This window comes from Xiphophorus maculatus, chromosome 19, assembly GCF_002775205.1.
Source record: "Xiphophorus maculatus strain JP 163 A chromosome 19, X_maculatus-5.0-male, whole genome shotgun sequence".
NCBI lineage: Eukaryota > Metazoa > Chordata > Actinopteri > Cyprinodontiformes > Poeciliidae > Xiphophorus > Xiphophorus maculatus.
In genome coordinates, this window is record NC_036461.1 from 24,762,017 (window position 1) to 24,781,081 (window position 19,065).

The 19,065-nt window shown below is 41.8% G+C and overlaps 2 protein-coding genes and 1 non-coding gene across 3 annotated transcripts; 1 reads left to right on the forward strand and 2 right to left on the reverse strand.

The window, feature by feature from the left end:
* Nucleotides 1-421: 421 nt before the first annotated feature.
* Nucleotides 422-504, reverse strand: trnal-cag. The gene has a single exon. It is a non-coding gene; the product is annotated as a tRNA-Leu (tRNA).
* Nucleotides 505-718: 214 nt separating this feature from the next.
* dusp23 (dual specificity phosphatase 23) lies at nucleotides 719-3,681 on the forward strand. Its single transcript, XM_005799221.2, has 3 exons — nucleotides 719-917; nucleotides 1,684-2,009; nucleotides 3,409-3,681. The coding sequence occupies exons 2-3, from the start codon at nucleotides 1,740-1,742 to the stop codon at nucleotides 3,592-3,594; spliced, it is 456 nt and encodes a 151-aa protein (XP_005799278.1). The 5' UTR covers nucleotides 719-917; nucleotides 1,684-1,739; the 3' UTR covers nucleotides 3,595-3,681.
* Nucleotides 3,682-3,783: 102 nt separating this feature from the next.
* Nucleotides 3,784-17,725, reverse strand: LOC102235553 (afadin-like). The gene is made up of 24 exons (XM_014468821.2): nucleotides 17,334-17,725; nucleotides 16,387-16,582; nucleotides 15,508-15,614; nucleotides 14,725-14,852; nucleotides 14,562-14,656; nucleotides 14,433-14,483; nucleotides 14,134-14,339; nucleotides 13,164-13,309; nucleotides 12,615-12,709; nucleotides 12,255-12,526; nucleotides 11,997-12,140; nucleotides 10,131-10,329; nucleotides 9,954-10,045; nucleotides 9,074-9,160; nucleotides 8,929-8,994; nucleotides 8,743-8,816; nucleotides 7,834-7,973; nucleotides 7,605-7,736; nucleotides 7,393-7,487; nucleotides 7,167-7,307; nucleotides 5,587-6,396; nucleotides 4,408-4,504; nucleotides 4,281-4,317; nucleotides 3,784-4,098 (listed from the first exon to the last, which is right to left on the reverse strand). The coding sequence occupies exons 1-24, from the start codon at nucleotides 17,427-17,429 to the stop codon at nucleotides 4,005-4,007; spliced, it is 3,600 nt and encodes a 1,199-aa protein (XP_014324307.2). The 5' UTR covers nucleotides 17,430-17,725; the 3' UTR covers nucleotides 3,784-4,004.
* Between the last annotated feature and the right edge of the window lie 1,340 nt (nucleotides 17,726-19,065).

Sequence of the window (19,065 nt, forward strand, 5' to 3'; positions counted from 1 at the left end):
ATTAATTTTCTCATGCCATATGTGATCCCACAAGAGGTTTATTATCCAAGTTATTTTTAGAAAAGAAGGGTTTCTTGCTATAAAATAATTTTTCAGAGCAAAATAAAACTGTCCGTGATCTTCTTTTAAGTGACATGTAAGGTACCTTTGGCTGAAGTTGGTAAAAGCGTGGCAGGAACAAACATTACATGTGAAAGACTAAAGTCTTGTTCACTTTCTTTGCTATACAGAATTACTTTATACAAATGTTTCACACTGTCCTGCACGTTTCAGATATTGTCCTGCTTCACCAGAATTAATTTCACTTGACGGGTGCTCAACAGGCTTTTGCTGAATTGCAAAAAGCAAGAAGACCATTGAAACAGTCAGGTCAGTGTGCATTGAGGAACTATTTTAATAACACAACTGAATCAAAAGTTACTGTCAGAAGTGGGATTCGAACCCACGCCTCCAGGGGAGACTGCGACCTGAACGCAGCGCCTTAGACCGCTCGGCCATCCTGACTTCTGCATATTATTCAGCTGTAGAGATTTATGAACAGCACAAACACATGTATCACTTTGCTGTTGCTATATAGTACATTTATGTATAGATACGCGCATTGACATAAAAATACACAACAGTGATTTTAAATAAAAGAATCGCTTTATGGCTGACAGTGCGGCAAATTTCCAAAAAAAACCCGTATGGTCACTTCTGTCCCTACTTTATAATGCTAAGTGTTTGTCACAATGATGAAAGGAGCGTTGCTGCTGCCCCACCTATAACTGCAACAGACAACGTAAAGAGGCTGCGTTAGAAAACGCCTTTACGCTGTTAAACTTTATTATTTAGGACCGTGTCGCTCAGCGTACCAGCAGTTAGCTCAGCTAGCAGGAGCTCGGCGCATAGCAAGCCGCTTTGTTCTCACATAACCTGTAAGTAATTGTGTTGTGTTTTATGTGACGTGCTGTATTCGCCCAGTGCGAACGAGACCTGGATGTACTTTTTACATTGATAAGAACAGCAGTCCGCTTACGCCATTAAAGCTAAGTTGTGCACTTAGCACTGTTGCTAATGCTAAGCTACATGCTACTATTTAGTTTTCCAATGTTTTGGTGGAGCTAGGCGAGTATGTCTCATTTCATGTTCTGTGTGTTTTACGGTCAAATTAATCTTGTTCCTAGAAAGCCGAGGTAATAGTAGAAGCTATGAGCTTCTCTCACGTATATTAACAGCTTTTTTACATTCAATTTGTTGTATGAAAAATGATATATTTTCAGAAAAAAAACATTAAAAACGGACAACATAGGGGAAGGCCGAAATGTCTGAACCTGTCTGTGGTTTTCTTTCTACAAACTGCACCGCTTCTGCAAATTATAGGAATGTTTGGACCTCACCTGTTCCAAACATGTGAAAGGTGTTTCAACCGACACCTTTATTTATATTTTAAATACAGTTTATAAAAACTATATTTGGTGTCTTAAAAAAAAGTTTGTATCACATTTTGTCATGTAAGAAATGAAAGGACTAGGATATTGCAGTGTTTTATTGCTTTCCCAATAAAACACACTGACATACACTTGTCATAGTAAATGAGTAGGACATGCCCATTTGCTGGATTAACATTTTCTGCAGTAAATGTATGAAGTAATGCTACTTGAGTATATATCAGTTCCTCTCTTGTGTTTTCTTTCATAATAGATCACCGAGTTTCACCAGAGGGACAGAAAAGCACATTTTTCTCTCCCCAGACAGTCATGGCGTCTTCCCCTCCACACAACTTCTCCTGGGTTGAACCCAAGAAGCTGGCCGGGTTGGCCATGCCCAGGATGCCGAGTGAATACCGCTACCTGCTGGACAACGGAGTCAGACACCTCGTTTGTCTGTGCGAGAGGAAACCACCGAACCACGACACCTGCCCAGAGCTGCAGCTTCACCACATCAAGATAGCGGACTTCACTCCTCCTTCTCCCGGTCAGATTGATCAATTTCTCTCCATCGTGGAAGGAGCCAACTCCAAAGGAGAGGTAGGCGCTCATATCACGACTCTGGAAGAGTGGAGCTAATTGAGACTTTGTCAGGATATCCAGTATTTGGGGTTTAGTTTGACTTTTGACTTGAGAAACAATTTCTCCAGTCTCGCCTCAACAGCAGCGCATTCTTGCTGAACATGTGGTAAAAATAAGGACTCAAGCAAAGTTGCTATTGAAATCCAGTATTTCCTGCAATCAACAGTCTAAAAGCCAACCAATCAGTATTTGTGCTTTTTGAAGTTTATTTTGTGCTGCAACCTCAAATCTCAATGTCATTTAGTGGGATTGTGATGGACCGACACAAAGTACTGCATCATTTTAAGAAATTCACATTTCTTTACTAATAGAAAATCTTAAATGTGTGGTGTACAGTTGCCAATATTGCTTTTTCTTCCTCAATTTAAATGCTAAAAATGACACAATGGCAAATGTTACTCAAGTCTCAATTTAAAAAAAAAAGAAGAAACTTTTATCAACAAACATATTACAAATGGATAGCAAACAATGTAGAACAGATAAATATGGAGTTTGAAGGTAAAAGAGATTCAAAAATAAACTACTTAGCTCTGGCCAATTAGCTAAAATTTCATTTAACACTCAAAGCACGTTGGGGGCCAAAGTGGAACATAACTGGGTCTCAATATCTTCACATTAAATGATCATTTTATTAAACATTTCAAGGATTTTTTTGAAATTATTTTTATTATAAAATTTTCTTTGTCCTTTTGAAAATATTTAATGAAGTGAAAATGACCAAAAAACCCTAAAAATTTACTTTATTACACTTTAATACGTTATGCACCGTTTTGGTTCCCTAGGATGAAGAGTGTCAGTTTGTGCTTTTAACTTTAATTGCTCCAAAAAAATAGTGATGCATAGAAATCTACATAATTATTCTATTCCGGAGCATTTGCATTAAAAAATATTCCACTTTGCAGTTTATTCTTGGAAAATAATTATTGAAATTATTTTTGAGTTATTCCCCTTCAAAAAAAAAAGTTAGGATTTTTAACAAAGCGGGCATAATAAAAAAAAAAAAGGGGAAAGATTTTACAAATATGAAAACTCTGGATAGGTCTGAATGCAGTGAAAGTAATTTTTTATTGTAGTCCTTTAGGATGTAGCATTTTGAGACTTAAAAGATAAAAACCATATAGCCAATTTAGAAGTGCCTCAAGCAGTAAAAACATCAAAACTTACGGTTGTAACATAAAAGAAAGAGGGGGGGAAGCAACACACGATGCAACATGTATATATATAATGTGCAGGTAGAAACCAGACACAGCTTCAGCAGCTGTGTGAAAACAACAGCAAATACCTGCCTAATCCCAGGAACCAAAGCAGGGCGTGAACACTGCCGGTGGTTTGACGACGTCGTGACGTTTGTCTCCAGGGCGTGGCCGTCCACTGCATGCACGGCCACGGCAGGACGGGCACCATGCTGGCCTGCTACCTGGTCAAGAACAGGAAGATGTCCGGGGCCGACGCCATCGCAGAGATCCGCAGGATGCGGCCCGGCTCCATCGAAACCCACGAACAGGAGAAGGCCGTGGTGCAGTTCTCCCAGCGCACAAAGTAGCTTTCCTATGACGGCGAACATGAAATTATGTCTGCACTGGAACTGGATGCACTCAGCGATGTGGAAATGAGATGTGGAATTAGGGAGTGTGTGTGTGTTAAAAGTACATTCAATTTAAATTGATCACTAATTCTGATGTTGGCGTTACTGGGACAAAGGTTTCTGGGTTTAAAGACGCACACCCTGTCTTGTTTGTTGTGCTGCACCTTAGAAAAGCTGTTTCACATTTTGTCACCTTTCAACCAACAACTTTGAACGTGTTTTAGTCTGATTTTATCGAATTACACTTTTTGTCATGTAAAATTCTATTAAAATTCACAGAAATCTGTGCATGTAATGCAACAAGAAAATGTTATTTTTATTTTTTATTCTGTTCAGAGGTTTTCTTTGAGAAAACTAGGAACCTTCACTTAAGCGCTTGTTGCCAGGGAGAAAAGACGCCGACGCTCCCTTAATGTGAGCTTCTCAGGAGCCGATGCCATCTTGATTTTCTCCGCCGGCTTCCTGCTAACACAAAACCACGCAGATACTTGAAATTAGTGGTTTCCACGGACACAAGCAAGTTGCTGTGTTTCATGTATAGGGTCTGAGAATTTGTATTACTCAGGGATACGTTTTTATTTCTTAGCATTTGTGAATGCTGAACATGTTCTGGACCCGAAACGTGCTTCAAAGTGTAAACTCACTCATCTGACGCTGCTTTCAGTCCATTTTCTCTGTGATCTGCCAAAAACATGAAAGAATGCTATTTTTGTCATGTAAAATAAAATTCACTTTTGAATGATCCTTTAATATTTTGATGGTTCTCTTCACCTGGTTTCCCTTCTTGCTTGTAGGAATGCTGATTCCCTCCGTGCTTTTCCTCCTCGTTTTGTTTCCTGTTGATGTTTCCAACGGATCCGATCTTGTTCTAGACGTGGAAACATGAAAAATGACACGATGTTCAGCCAGTAGAACAGGGGAGTCCAAACATTTCGTTGCATGGTCCAAAATTATACAGTGAAATTAACTTGAGGGCTGAAAAATATATATATATTTTACCAACTTAACAATAAACTAATAGTTTCATTCTGTAATAGAACAACCAAATAGTCAGATTTGTTGATGGGAAGGGATGTGTAAGTTATTCTAGATCCAAAACTTTAGGAGTTTAATACATTTCTTATTAAAAGAATTTTTTTTTTTAAATTCTAGGTGTCAATTGGTTTAAAAAAAAAAAGATTTTGTGAATTTTGATCAATAAAATCAAGATATAGGTCGTTGTTTCTTTTAAAATTCTTGCTGTATTTAGCCAAGTGTAATAAATAAAATCAGATGTGAGTGAGGCAAAATTAGCTTTTGAGTAAAAAGTCACTTTTTCTATTCTATGCACTAGAATATGCTCCTAATTCACTATTTTGTAAACTTTAAAAGTTTTCCATGTGACATTTGTTCTTCAAAAGAGGCAATATTATATATTTTCCAGGTCATAATGCCATTTTGTAGAACAATCAAGTACCTATCTTGCCTTCAGTTATAAAAATGCTCCATGCATTAAACATGACTTAATAGAAATTCAATTTGGAATTTAACGTCTTTGAAATTGGGCCTCTGTCTCTTTAAGAAACTCCTGCTCTTTCTGAAACCCCTCTTTTAGGAAGTCATCACAACATGGCTCCTCTATAAACCCTTTCACAACATTTTTACCAGAATTTCACTGAGAAGTAGCTCGTATGATGAGCTCAACAGTCCCACCAGGTGTTTGCTAATTGCTGCTGGCTAGTCTGAGGAGCTGAGTGGGGGAGGGCTGCTCTGAAATGCGGAAGCTCGGAAACTGCAGCTCTGGGGAGGAGCCGCGTCTCGAAGGTGGAGCTAGATCCACCCAGATGTTTTGCATGGCTGAATGGTCGATATGGAGATTAAAGCATTTCTCAAACATGAAAGAATCAAGGCGACACTCCAGGATAACGTTATAACAGGATGAAAAAGTAGATTTTACATAATCCACTTAACCTCTGATGTTCTGTCCAGCTGCTGCAGGATCATCATGACGTCCAGATCTTCCTCCTCCTCCTCTTCTTCTCCCTCTCCTCTCTGCTGAATCTCCTGCACCCTCTTCTGAAACCTCCACTCCAGGTCCAGCCTCCGCAGCCTGTCCTCCTCGTCGCTCTGTTGCTCCTTGGCTCGGAGCTGCCGTGCCTCCCTCTCCAGCCGCTCCACCACCTCCTGGACCTCCCTCCTCCAGGGGCCACGCAGCAGGACCTGGGGGTCGCTCTGGCCGCCCGGCCCCGAGCCCTTCCGCTCGGACGGAGGCTCCTGGAAGGAAACGGGCTTCGTTGGAGTGATGCACAATCGGGGTTTTTCTGACCTCTGCTGCTGCCAGAGAACCAAGGGCTGGAGCAGCGCCTTGGCCGCTGATGATGGACACGCTCGGCTTGGGGAGCTCTTTGTCTGCTCACTGGCTTTACGGAGCCGGTTCAGCACAGAGGGGCTCGGCTGGAAGGTGGTGAGAGGAGGATTTGACTGCGCGCCGCCTGCTCTGGAGACGGCGACGGGGATGTCGATGCGTATCGGCCGGACCGACGGCGTAGGCGTGGCCTGCTGCGAAAACGGGTTCCTCCAGACGCCGGCCGGACTCCGGGGCGGCTGTTTGCGGTCGGACGGGACGTAGTGTGTAGAAACGCTTGAGCGGAGAGCAACGGATCGGCAGAAATTTGTCGACTGACTGGAACTCTGGTTCCTCTGTGTGAGCGCATTCTGCTTTTGGCCCAGCAGGGGGCCTCCAGCGTCTGCGCACAAGCTCTCCTGAGACACAGCGTGACGCTACATGGGAGGACAAAGAGACTTTAACAGAGATTCACACCTGAACGTAGATTTATTCCTATTGTACAATTCAGCAACAGGGCAGTTTGAAGTGACTTACATCATAATAGCACTTTAAACTGCGACAGACGTTACATTTTGTCAAAAGCCATCATCAAAATCGTCAAGCAAGTACATATGAAACATGTTGACCAATGTCCCAGTTATTATGAATCAAAGGCAACTCTAAAAGCATGGGTTTGTAGTGAAGATTTGATTCCGATTTTTTGGGTTCGATTCAGAAACTATTTTTTAATTCAGAATCCAGTTTTTCTATTCAAACGGTTTACAGTTTCTGTTCAAATTGTGTGACTGATAAGAGAAAAAAACTGAGTAAACAAGTAGAACATTTATTTCAAATAACACCATAAGGTTTCCTACTGTATCGAATTACATCGGTTTGTGTTACTACACAGGTTTGTATAGTAGCTCAAATTAGCATGTATTAGCATGGAGCTTAGCTGCCTGGCTTCTTCTCAGTACATACAGTGAGTAAGACGGCCTTCTACGGTGGCTGAGTGGGCTCATAAAGCGATATGCAGTGTACTCGCAAATATTTTTCCTCTCCTCTGGCGTTTAGCCTTGATTTGGTTGTTTTGCAGTTTTCTGGACTTTTCTTGGCATAAAATCCCAATAAGACACATTCAGGTTTGTAATGTCTTTCAAAATGTGGAAAACAAGAGCTAGGAATGCTGCGTAAGTGTTTTTGTCAAACAGTTGCGTCAACATACCATGAAGCCTCTCCTGCCGTCGCTCTGCTCACTTGAAGGATTCACAGCCATCGTAAACGGTTGAGTCGGCCGCTTCGGCTCAAAATCAGACTTGTCCTGGGACTTAGAGTTCGGCAGCGTCAGGTATTCTCTGGGATGCGTCTGCAAGAAGGTAGCAAACAAATGTGAGTCTGTAAGGGGAGAACACAGAAAAAAAAAAAATCTATTCAACGTCTAAAACTCTCACATCGGCGCAAAGGTTGTCGCTGGAAACGGATGAAAAGCCATTTCCTCTCACGCCGGGGTCAAAGAGTTCACCTTGGTCCTCCGGGCAAAAGCCAGCTGGAGTAAAGGGAAAGCAAACGGATGCGGAGTTGCCCTTTTTTCACGCATTAAATGGACTTCACAAACAGGAATGTGCCCAGCAGCTAAAAAGTCACGAACAAAAAGGTCACCCACCGGTCACGTTGGGGTCGGAGCGATAAAGCTGTCGGTATTTCTGCGTCCTCTGGTCTTTGTTTCTCTTGCGGCCTCCGTGGTTTCTCTCCGAGGGGCTGAGATCCACAACGCAGTATAGTGTGGAAACGCCGTCTTGTGAGACAATAAAAGGTTCAAATCAGGTCCTAAAATGTAAAAAAAAAAAAAATAAAAATTAAGGAAAGAAACTGTGTAGGTGAGGTATCCTTACCCAGTCTTAAATGGCTGCTGCTTGTTTCGTTTTCCGGGGACGATTCGTTCAGTAGGTTCCCGAGACCTCGGTAAATCGCTGCAAACTTCTCCACCTGTAAGCTGACGACGGGGCCGGTGCGCATCATGATGGCTGCTGCGCTAAATGAGTCAAAGAGGTTTATGAAAGCTAATGTGGCGCTACCGCTAACTGTACACAGAAGGTGAAATATTATCATGTGTTATTATCGTATTTGGTTCATGGTGTTGAAATCCGGTCTGATATGTTCACTGTTTTTGTTCCAACTATTGTTAGCAACACAAGATGATAATCATGCATTTCTCTCTATTTTAGACATTTAAATGCTAAAGGGACACATTGTTATTTCACACTATGAGTGCCTCTGGGTAACCTAGAAGCAAACAGTTAGAAGCTGGGCCTTTAGAAAAGGCTCACAGGGGCATTGTGCCTTATATAAAAGTCATTTCAAGAGTGTAATTTTTTTTAATGTATACAATACTGAACTATTTGAAAATTCTGAAGTTATAGTACATCTGGTAGGGCCAACATGGAGCCAGCTAATGTTTAGCGCTACCTGTTCAAGTACTGTACTTTGCATGAATAAGATGTTTGTTTGTTTTTTCTTTTGGAATAGGGTACCAAAACTGGCTCTAGCCCAGGGCCTTTTATCAGTCTACATCCAGCCCTGGCCAGAAGCAAAAACTTTCACTACGTGTTAGAGAAACGTTGCCGGACATTAGCTCTTCATGACTTTAACCAGACAAACTAAGTACTAGAACCATAAAAACAGATTTTTAAGTAATAATGACGCAAATTAAACAATTAATTTCGGGGTTCCAAAAAAAAAAATCTCCTGTGTGTACATCATGAATCAACCGTTGTGTCGTACTTGCTATCAGATCCAGCTACCTGTCTTGGCTGAGTCCGACCAGGCTGTGACCGTCCACACTGAGCAGCTGATCTCCAGCTGCCAGCTTACCGCTCTAAACGCAGTAAAGACACGTCTTCATTTCTTGTTTTAAAAAAAAACACACACACACAAAACAAAATATTCCTTGGAGTGAAAGCCGAATGAGAAAAGTGTCACAGTCTCACCATTTCGGCGGGTCCTCCCCGGACCACAGATTTGACGTAGATGCCGAGGTCACTCTGGCCTGCTCCCTGCGGCACAACATTACAGCCATGTTCACTCACTGAGTCGCTCCATCGTAGACAGTTTTCACGTTTAAACTGTTTTCACCTTGGCTGCCACAATACTGACTCCCATCCCACTGTTCAGAGGCTTGTGCAAAGTGACCTTCTCAACCTCGGGCTGCCTGTGCGCTGCCTGACGAAAAAAAAGATGTACAAAAAGAAACATAAGTTAGTGTTTAAAAATTGGGGCTGGAGCGATTAGTTGGATTAATCGCGATTAATCGATTGTTGAAATAATTGTCAACTAATTTAGTAATCGATTAATCTTTAACTGGAGTATAGAGACAAAAAAAAAAAGATTTGCTGAGAGAACAGCACAGTCAACGCAGTAATTAAGTTAAATCTGTACAAAAAAATACAGATTTAAGATAGAAATAAAAACAACCTTTGTACTCCTCAAGTGGCTTAGTTTTAGATTCACCAGGTTAAAATTCTGTAAAAATATTCCTTTTAAGTACTTTTGCTAGCTGATAATCGTTTAAACCAAAAAAAAAAAAAAACATCGACAGATTATTACTACTCTACATTTGTAAATCCTTTGCTGCGAATGATCGAGCGTATAGGAAAGGACTGCTATGTTATTGCAGTTTAGGCTATAAAATCTTCACTTTCTTATTCAAAAAAGAACTTGAATTATTTGTTTGTGTCTAATATTGTACAGGCAATGCTTTAGCACCTAAATAAAAAATCTACAGAATGTGCCAATTTTTTAAAATCCAATTGTGTCCATGTTAATTTTACTTATGAAGCACTTTAAAAATAGATATTAGCTGCACCAAACTGCTGTACGGTATCCATAAAACACAGATAAAACACAACCAATCAACTAATCGTGAGTTTAAAGATAAGACTAATCGATTACTAAAATAATCATTAGTTGCAGCCCTATTAAAACATAAAATATCTGGCGTCTCTTTTCTCTTTACCAAGTAGAAATCCCCATCGGTGTGTGTGTTTTCAGTAAAATGCAGCGTCCAGTCTCCTTGGGAATCAGCCACAGATGTCAAACAGCAGAGACCTGCGAGACGGAGAATGACGCAACTAACTGATATGTTCAGAATAAAATACAATCCAACTCTGTCTGAATCCAAGGTCTCTCCCACCTTTCTGACAGATTGGCTCCAGAAACTCTCTGAACCCCTGAGGGACTCCTCTCAGCGTCTCACAGGAGTATCCTCCCTGCGGCAGCAGGAAAGGCAGCAGCAGGTCGAGGCTCTCCGTCGCCCGGAGCGCGCCACCGTCGCTGTGAATCAGGCTATCGGCCGAGGCCTTGGCAGCCTTCGCCACGGCATCCGTCAAGTCCTGCGTCGGGAGCGACGAGGGAGAGATACGTCAGGAAAGAGTTGATGCGAATGTCATGTTTCCCTCAAGAGAGGGGACGCCCAATCCGCCTGCGATGATTCTGAGCAAGATGACCGTGATCTTTGACATCCGTAGATGGAGATGTAACGTCAGAACAGATGTGAGTAACGGCTCTGCCATGCAGTTGTTTCCTTTAGGATGTCAACGCCAGCGCTCTGGGCAGCACTGGGTTTCAGGCGCTTGTTGTTGTTGCCTGATTTAGGATCATTTCTCTTCAGGCTTAGATTCAATTTGAATCACAAAGGAAAAACAAACTTAATGTTTCAAAGAGACCTCTACAGGAAGGTTTTCCTGTAGAGGTCAGTATCGCAGGGGTTTTAGGAAGCCTCTGACTGACAACACTCTGCTGTTGTGTGACAGCGTCATGAAGAGGATCCTCAGAACAGAACCAGCCCTCTTTATAAGCCTGTTAAACATCTGGTTTATGTAATTTTACTTATTTGTATTTTATGAAAAAATATGGTTGAGTCAAATTTAACTCAGGTCATGAATGTGACGTGTTGCTTTGTTTTCTTTCCCCACTAATAATCTAAACCTGCAGCGTCTCAAACGTTTTCACACCCCTCACACTTCTTCATGTTTTGCAGAAACATCAACAATCCTCAGAGTATTCTGCTGTGAGTTTATGCAACAATCCACACCAGTCGGATGCATTATCATGAAACAGAAGGGAAATCAAAATCAAAGCATTATGCAAATAAAATCTGGAAAGTGTGGTGTACATGTGTATTTAAACCAGCCTTTAGAAATTTTTTCCAAGAATGTTTCTTTATCATTTTGCACGTCTGGATCATGAATTTCTTGCCCATTCCTCTTTGCAAAACAGCTCAGGCTCAGTCGAACTGGATGAAGAGAAGCATTCTCAAATGAGTTTAGGTCTGGACTTTGACTAGGCCAATATACGTACATATGGATATGTTTCAGTTTCATCTATCTTTCCGTCAGCTTTGCCCAGCCTCCCTGCCCCTGGTGATGAAACACGCTCCCACAGCATGATGCTGCCACCACTGTGCTTCTCAATGAGGAAGGTGTGCAGCGTTCATTTTCTGTGGCTTTCGCTAAACATTTATTTTGGGATAAAATTACACAGAAGTGTGTCTATTGTCCTTCTGAAGACATCTGGTTTCACTGGCTTCAGTAAATGCACCCCACACTTTTCAGATTTTTATTTGCAAAAAGGGGGAAAAAAGCACTTAAAGTCATATTTTTTCATCCGCTTTGCAATTATGCACATGCTTGTGTTAGTCTGACACTTTAAATCCTAAAAAAAAGAAAATAACCAGAAGTGTGTGGCTGTAATTTTACACAATGTGGGAAAAGTTCAAGGGGAGTGAATACTTTAAGCAGGAAACTGTATAAGCTGTCCGCTCGAAGCCAAAGCACTGATGTCCTTCATGTATTATGCATCATTACATCGGTCACTGTAACTATTAATTATTCATGCTTTTAAATCAATGAGCACAGCCAGAAGCTTTGGCCAGTTCCAAAAAACCCTCGCTGGAAATCTTTTACGTTTTTGTTTTCGGTCTGAAAAAAATACAAACCCTGTCCTTTTTGACGGTGACATCTGTGGGTGGTGTGGGTCAGCGAAGTGGAGGACTACTCACAGGGGGGATCTGAGGCTCGCTAGGTCCGTACATGTACCCGTCCATCAGCATGCGCAGCTGCAGCGAGTTCAGCTTGAAACAGGAAGTCTGGATGTCCTTAGCGTCCGAAGCCGAGTACTTATTCATTGTCAGGAGCGTGGTCGCCTAGCAACAAGTCAGGCAATACTATTTTAGCATCCAAGGAGACAGAATCAACCTTGGTAAAAAATAAATAAATAAATAAATTGACATATTGATTAGCAAAGCGGGGTGTCAGACCTGCGTTATGTGTCCCAGATGGCAGTCGGCAGCCAGCTCCAGGCCCTGCCTCTCCGCCCAGGCCTCGATGGGGGTCAGCCTCTGACGCAGTGCGGCCCCCCAGTAGTGAGAGCGCAGGCCCGGCGTGCCGGGCTCTGGCGCCATGAGCTGATTAAACAGCCAGGCGCTGATGAAGTGGAAGAGCTGAGAGAAGAGCTGGATGGTGAGGGCCGGGCTGACGCGGCACCGGCGCAGAAGAGACATGGCGTTCATCAAGGTGTCCAACACCATCTCTGCGGTCAGACCGAGATACGTCACGACATCGTAAGGTCTTAATCCGTTGAATTATCTAGGTTGATCAATTTCTGTTTAAAAACATGCCTATGCCGGCTGGGAGAGCGCCGTGTCGCTCAGGATCAGTGAGGAAAGTTGGTAGGTGTTTCCTCAACTCACCCTGTAGGCAACGGAGCAGGAAGCTACAAACAAACAAGCAGAAGATACATGTTGGTATTTAATCCATCTGGGCAAAGATGCACGGTTCTGTTAATCTGATTGTTGTTAAAACATAATCTGTTTAAGGAGTTACACTCTGGTGAAGTAAAAAAGAATCTTAAAATGGCTTCTTATAAGTCAGCATGCAGCTTCATTATGGCGTTCCTCATGGTCTCGTTTTAGGCCCCTTTCCTTTTCCCCCACAGATGCTCAGTCTGTGGCGATTCTTTCAGGAAACACAACACCGGCTTCTGTTGTTACGTTGACGAAGCCGCGTTGTAATCATCAGTAAATACACACATTACTATTCAGCTGCTTAAAGTGCAAAATCGCTTCAAAAAAATTTCCTTCTGCAGCAATAAATGCTTCCTGTTGGTATACATTGTTTGCAAAACGACAAGCCTGTGGCGTCAGAGGTCTGTGTTCATCCCTCCGTACCTGTAGGCGTTGTGCACCTGGTGGGACAGATCCAGCTGACTTTGCTTCGTGAACGGGCCGAGGTCTTTGTCGTTCTTCAGAAAGTTCAGCAGCTCCGAGGAATTGGCCAACCAGAAGGCGAGAACCCCGGCGACGGCCCGGTGCCTCTGCGGAGCCAGTCACAGCAACAGATTGGTTTCAGCAAACTTGCAAATGTTCAACTGTGAGATTTTGCTATTTTCAAAATGTTTTTATTTTTTATTTTGATTGTTTACTTGACAGGGACAGATGCGAGAAACTTAGATCAAGTCAATCTAATGTCAGCATCGAAGTGTTTATTACCATAGCTACTCTGCAAAGACAAAGCCCTTCAAACGTTATTTAATTTAATCGTTCTTAAGCCATGAAGTAAACATTTTAAAATGTCTTAAAATCAGATGGTAAGGATGAATACTAGAGGTTAGAACTCTTAACAGAGAAGGCTTTCTGTCCAAAGATTGTAAACAAACAAAATCGTATTATACAGTCATGATTAATGCTGCATCTTGCATTCAATTTCTATACAAATGTATAATTGTATGTAATGCATATATGAAACAGTTTTTAATTAGTTTGAAACAATTAATATTACACTGTATTGTTTTTGAAATTGTCTGTATGTTTATCAAATCGTCATGGATAGTGATTATTATTATTTATTTATTTTTATTTTGTTTTATTTATTTATTTTCCCAATTTACTTTTGGCAACAACAACAACAACAACAACAAAAAAAGCTTAGGCCATTTTTGTTTGTAGGAACTTGGTGAAATTTGAGTTGGTGATGTAGCAACAAGCCAATGAGTTTAAATTCTACAAGTGAATTCTGGGTAAAATGTTTTGTGTTTCTCCACCGTTTTAGATTGGAAACAGATCAAACTAACCAAACAGGGAGAGGCTGACAAACTACAAATTTAGGTGCGCTGTAAACAAAGTTTTTTTATGAACTCGCCTGGATGACCTTTCCCATCATGGTGGCCATTTTGTTTGTGATTGACGTTACGGGGTGCGTGCTTGCAGACGACGGAGAGCCTCCGCTGCGCCGGCGCCGCAGGGCGAAGCGACTCGCAGCGTAGAGGGTGTAAGCGGGGGACAGCTTGAAGTGAACCGTGGAGCTGTTGGTGTAATTTATGACTGCGGACAGGAAGGGCTCCTCGGCTGAAATGTACGAGGCGCCAGCAGGGGGCATGAGGACAACATCACAAACACACAGCAGCAGCAACGCTTTCAGAGGTTGTGATTCAGACTCACCATCGTCGCAGATCTTTACTCTAACCGGTAATCCAGGTTGATCTGAAGAGTCTGAGTGAATTAAAGATGGAATGAGTTGTGAAACTTGTGAAACAAATGGGGACGTACAGTATCTGCTGTTTATATTACCTTCAGGAATCTGATTTCTTTTGTGTTTTTCACAACGTCTCAGAGGCTCAAGGCTGGACGAGCGGTCACTGTTGTTCAGCAGATCTTCAGCTGGTCTGGGCGTTGATTTAAAAACAGAAGATGTTATTCTGATAGTTTGAACAAACAAAAAGTGAGTACTTACCCGTCCTCGCCCTCTGACGCCCTCTCTGCTCCGCTGGCTCGGCTTTCCTCTTTCTTTTTCCCTTTTCTTGACAGTGTCCTCTTGATGGTTTGAAGAAGGCCTTCTTTTTCTTTCTCATAATAACTTTCCTTTATGAATAAACATATGAACGGAGAGGATGATTTGAACAAGAGACCAGACAGATGATTTCCAGCTTTGTCCCTGGAAATCGGATCCTAAGCGTGCTTAAGTGTTACTATGTCATACCAACTGCAACACTCTTCAGAGTGGATTCTGTTACTGAGGGAAGAAGACTCAAAGTGTGGGTGTAAAAGAGCGTAAACAGTAATTTAATAGAAAACTGACTTCATTGCTCATTGTGTCTTTTTTTTTGTCCATTTATGAATGCTTTGGGAATGTTTCGGAAAGTTTGGTAAACAGGCCAATCAGCCTACAGTTGCTGTTTAACATCAGTTGGTTGAGGAAGAAGCTGAGCCTGGAAATCCAATGCTAATATTTCTAATATAACATAAAGAAAGGTTGAAATGGCAGCTTCAGTTTATTTTGTCTTTATTTTTAAATCGTTAGCCTCCGTCTTACAACGACTGGCCTCCCAAACTAGAGGAAGGCTGGGAAAAAAATATTTTCAAAGCTAATTTTAATAAAAGCAGAAATTAAAATTGTATCAAATCTGAGTAAGCAGGTCAAAGGTTTAGCAATGAATCTTTTATCGGTGAATGTTTTTTTTTATATATTTAATTGAAGCTTTCATTGTTTTTGAAGCGTATTGGAGGGCAGGGTTACCTCCAATCTCTCCTGGTCTTTTTTGAGCACAAACTGCCCTTCTCGGTTGTCCGAGGTCCAGCTCAACTGTACGACCAGAGGTCTCTCATCCAGGTCCAACCTACGTTCTTGTATATGAGAAGAAAAAATAAATAAAAATAGGGAAAGGGCAGCTTTGAAAGAAAATCAGATGACACTTCTCTTGATTCTCGCCTTTGGTACATGAATACTAATTATAATAAAATGGCGTTCATGAAAGGAGTCTGGTTTTTACAACACAGCCTGGTTGTTCATTCACTCACTCCGAAACACCAGAGGACAATGCAGAACAAAAGATGAGAAACCAAGTAAAGAACGAAAGTAGAACATCTCGGCATTAGCAACTCATGATGCCTCATGACACAAATGAACAACAAAAAAAAAGTTATTACATGGCGACATCACCAAACTCGTCATATATATTAAAGAGGCGATGAATAATAAGATCACCAGTACGTTGTGCGTAGCACTCAGAAATACTTTTGAAGCAGCATGTTGAAGCATCTTTAAGTGATCTCAGTAATTTAACATTAAACAGTTTTGTTGAATCTATTCGTGTTGCATGAGATGAGGAATAATCTCAAAGCAGATGAATAAAGGTATTGCAGGTGTGGTACAAATCTGTCATAACTTAATCACAAGCAGTGTGGAAGCTATTTTAAAGGCTGGAAGATGATTCATGAATAAATTAATTATTAATCCATTAGCAATGCAATCGGCTCAATTCAGAAGGTTATTGGTTGCTGCTGTAGGGACTTAAAACATGCTTGTCCATGTAGGAAACGGATGAACAGCAGTCAGGGGTGGAAACAGCAGCTTCAGTTATCCAGGGGCAGGTTACCACCAGAATGGCCTTCTTACCTTGATCTGCGTGGATCTCATAGAGAGAATATTTTGTCGACAGCATTTTCATATCCGGCCTGAACTTCTCTGAAAGCGTCTCAATGACCTCGCGAGTCGTCAGGCTGCTGCAAACCCGCAGGCACTTTGTGGCCACGCTGCCTTCTTCTTTGTGATCCTCGAAGGAGAAGCGGATCACGCCATGAAACACCAGGTCCTGTTAGAACACAGAGGGTCACTGAAAAGCCCCCAAAAAGGGTCGCTTTTAAAATACTCATGTAAGCGATCAAGGCCGAATCCGTTTCATTTCATCTCAGTATCTGATTCAGCTTTTACTTGAAGGCCTCTAAGTTTCTTTTTTAAATTTTTTTCTGGAGAAAAGCACTAAACAAACACTAGCATGAAGACCAAGGACATCACCATGTGTAACACGGTGGTGGTAGCATCATGCTAGGGGGACAGCTTGCTTCAGACTGACGCCAGCCCTGAACATCTCCAGTCATGTGCTAGAATGTCCTAGTCAAAGTCCAAAGCTAAATACCGTTGGAGTAGTTTTGAAAGGCACTGCTTACATGTGGCATGTTGCAGCAGCATTAAGCTTTATTGAGAAATGGACGATGTACAGCTCAAACATAAACGCCACTTTTTGAGGCGCTGCGCCAGATTACAGCAAAAGTTACTTTAACAGGTTAGAAAAACGGATATAATACAATCATACATCACTGATACACTCATACAGTTAATGATTACATATCTGAGAAGTTCTTAACACATTTCAATACACCTTATGCACTGATTCACCTCCTTTCAATTGAATGAAAACTTGGATCAAGATGTTCTATTTAAAGTTTTTTCAGATAACAATAATATAATTATTTGAATAATCCTGTCTATAACTATCTATGTAACTGACTGAGTGTGGCAGGAGTTTAATTATAAGTTTTGCTTGACATCCTGACTGATCTCACCTCGTCAGGTTGGCTGATCTCAAACAAGTCCAGTCTGTCGCTGTTCCACTGACTGATGGCCTCGGCCAGTTTCTCCCGTTCCTTCGCCTCCGGCATCTTCCCGCCTAAAAACCGCTTTTCCAAACCGGCAAAGAAAGAAAGAAAGCGAGATGGAGGATAAACAAACCAAAACGTTGTGCCAGGAGCAGCGCTGCCTCGGCGTGCTCCCACGTCGTTATGGGCCGTCCTCTGTGGGAAGCTGTTAAAAATAATCGTCTAATTTTGCCCCCCGTCTGCGAGCCCACCGCAACGCTCTGCCCTCATTTAACAGGTCAGTGAAGCTACACTGAATGGGGGAAAAAAAAAAGAAAAGGAAAACTAATTATAAACGTGACAAAGACAAAAGGACCTTAATTGCTGGCACCAAATGCGACCTTTTTTTTTTTTTTTTTTACTTCGTTTTCCCAACGAAACCCAACTTTGCAGTAAATCCAGCGCGTCGGTTTTGATAACAACAGGATGCAGGCATCTCCACGGCCGTCACTTTCATTCCTCTTGTCTCAGCGGTGAACGCTGAGGCTCAAGCGAATCCCGCTTCTCATGCACGCCAGTAGATTTCTTCGCGGCTTACATGATGCCTTCCCATTCATCCGCCACCGTGTAATATGGGCCATCTTTTGTTGGCTGCTTCAAAGTCCTCTGGGTAAACGTTCAACAGAACAAAAGCCACGACAATGGCAGCCCTCCGTTAAGTTCAGCAACACTGAACAATCACAGGTATTGTTGTCTGGATGGCGACCCAGACAGAAAGTTATGGACCTAGAGAAAGTCTTTATATCCACCGACGCAAAGTGGCACAGAGTGTCATTTAACGTCTATGTGCTCCTGCTGGCTCAGGCTGTACACAGGAAATAAGATGAGCTACCAAAACTACACAGATGATACACAGATAGTGCTAGCAGTAACTCCGAACCAGTCCGAATAGATCAAGAGTGTCGAACTCATTTTCATTTTGTTCCATATCAAAAATCTGAATGTTCTTAAATGGGCCGGTTGTGCCAGAATGTATTGATAAAACCAATTCAACTGTTAAAGTATCAACAAATACCTGTTTGTTTCAGCATTCAGTAAGGATTTCTTAAAATTAAATAATCTTTTCACACTGATCAGTCCAGCCAGGATTTTTGAATGTTTTTTTTGTTTGTTTTTTTTGTGATCAAAATCACAGATTTTGTGGCGCGAATTTTGAAATATTTGTATGGAATTTTTAGGATATTTGTACTAATTTGTGACGTTAAACGTGACTTTTTATTGATCGGCGTATCAATCACGGACTATAACTTCACATCAAGTAAGGCTGAGGCAGCAGTCACTCAAACCAGATGTTTTAGGCCAGTTTTGAGAAAGATTTGCAGTAAAAATCAGAAAGAAAACGTGGAAATCTGTAGATTTTGTGTGAACTTTGAGTGAGTTTTGCAGACTTGTAATTTGGAGTCTAAAGGGCCACATAAAAAGCTATGGCGGGCCAGATTTGGCCCTCGGGGCTTGAGTTTGACACATGTGGAGTAGATCATTAGAACAAATCAGTGGATGTTTCACAACTTTAACCAGCTGAAACCAAAACAAAACTGAAGTTATTATCTTTGGACCTAAAGAGGAACAATCTAGTGTCAACTCACAGCTTCTGCTACTACAGCTGGAAACCAGAGATCAGGCCCGAAACCTGGGAGTAGTGACGGACTCTGATCTGAAC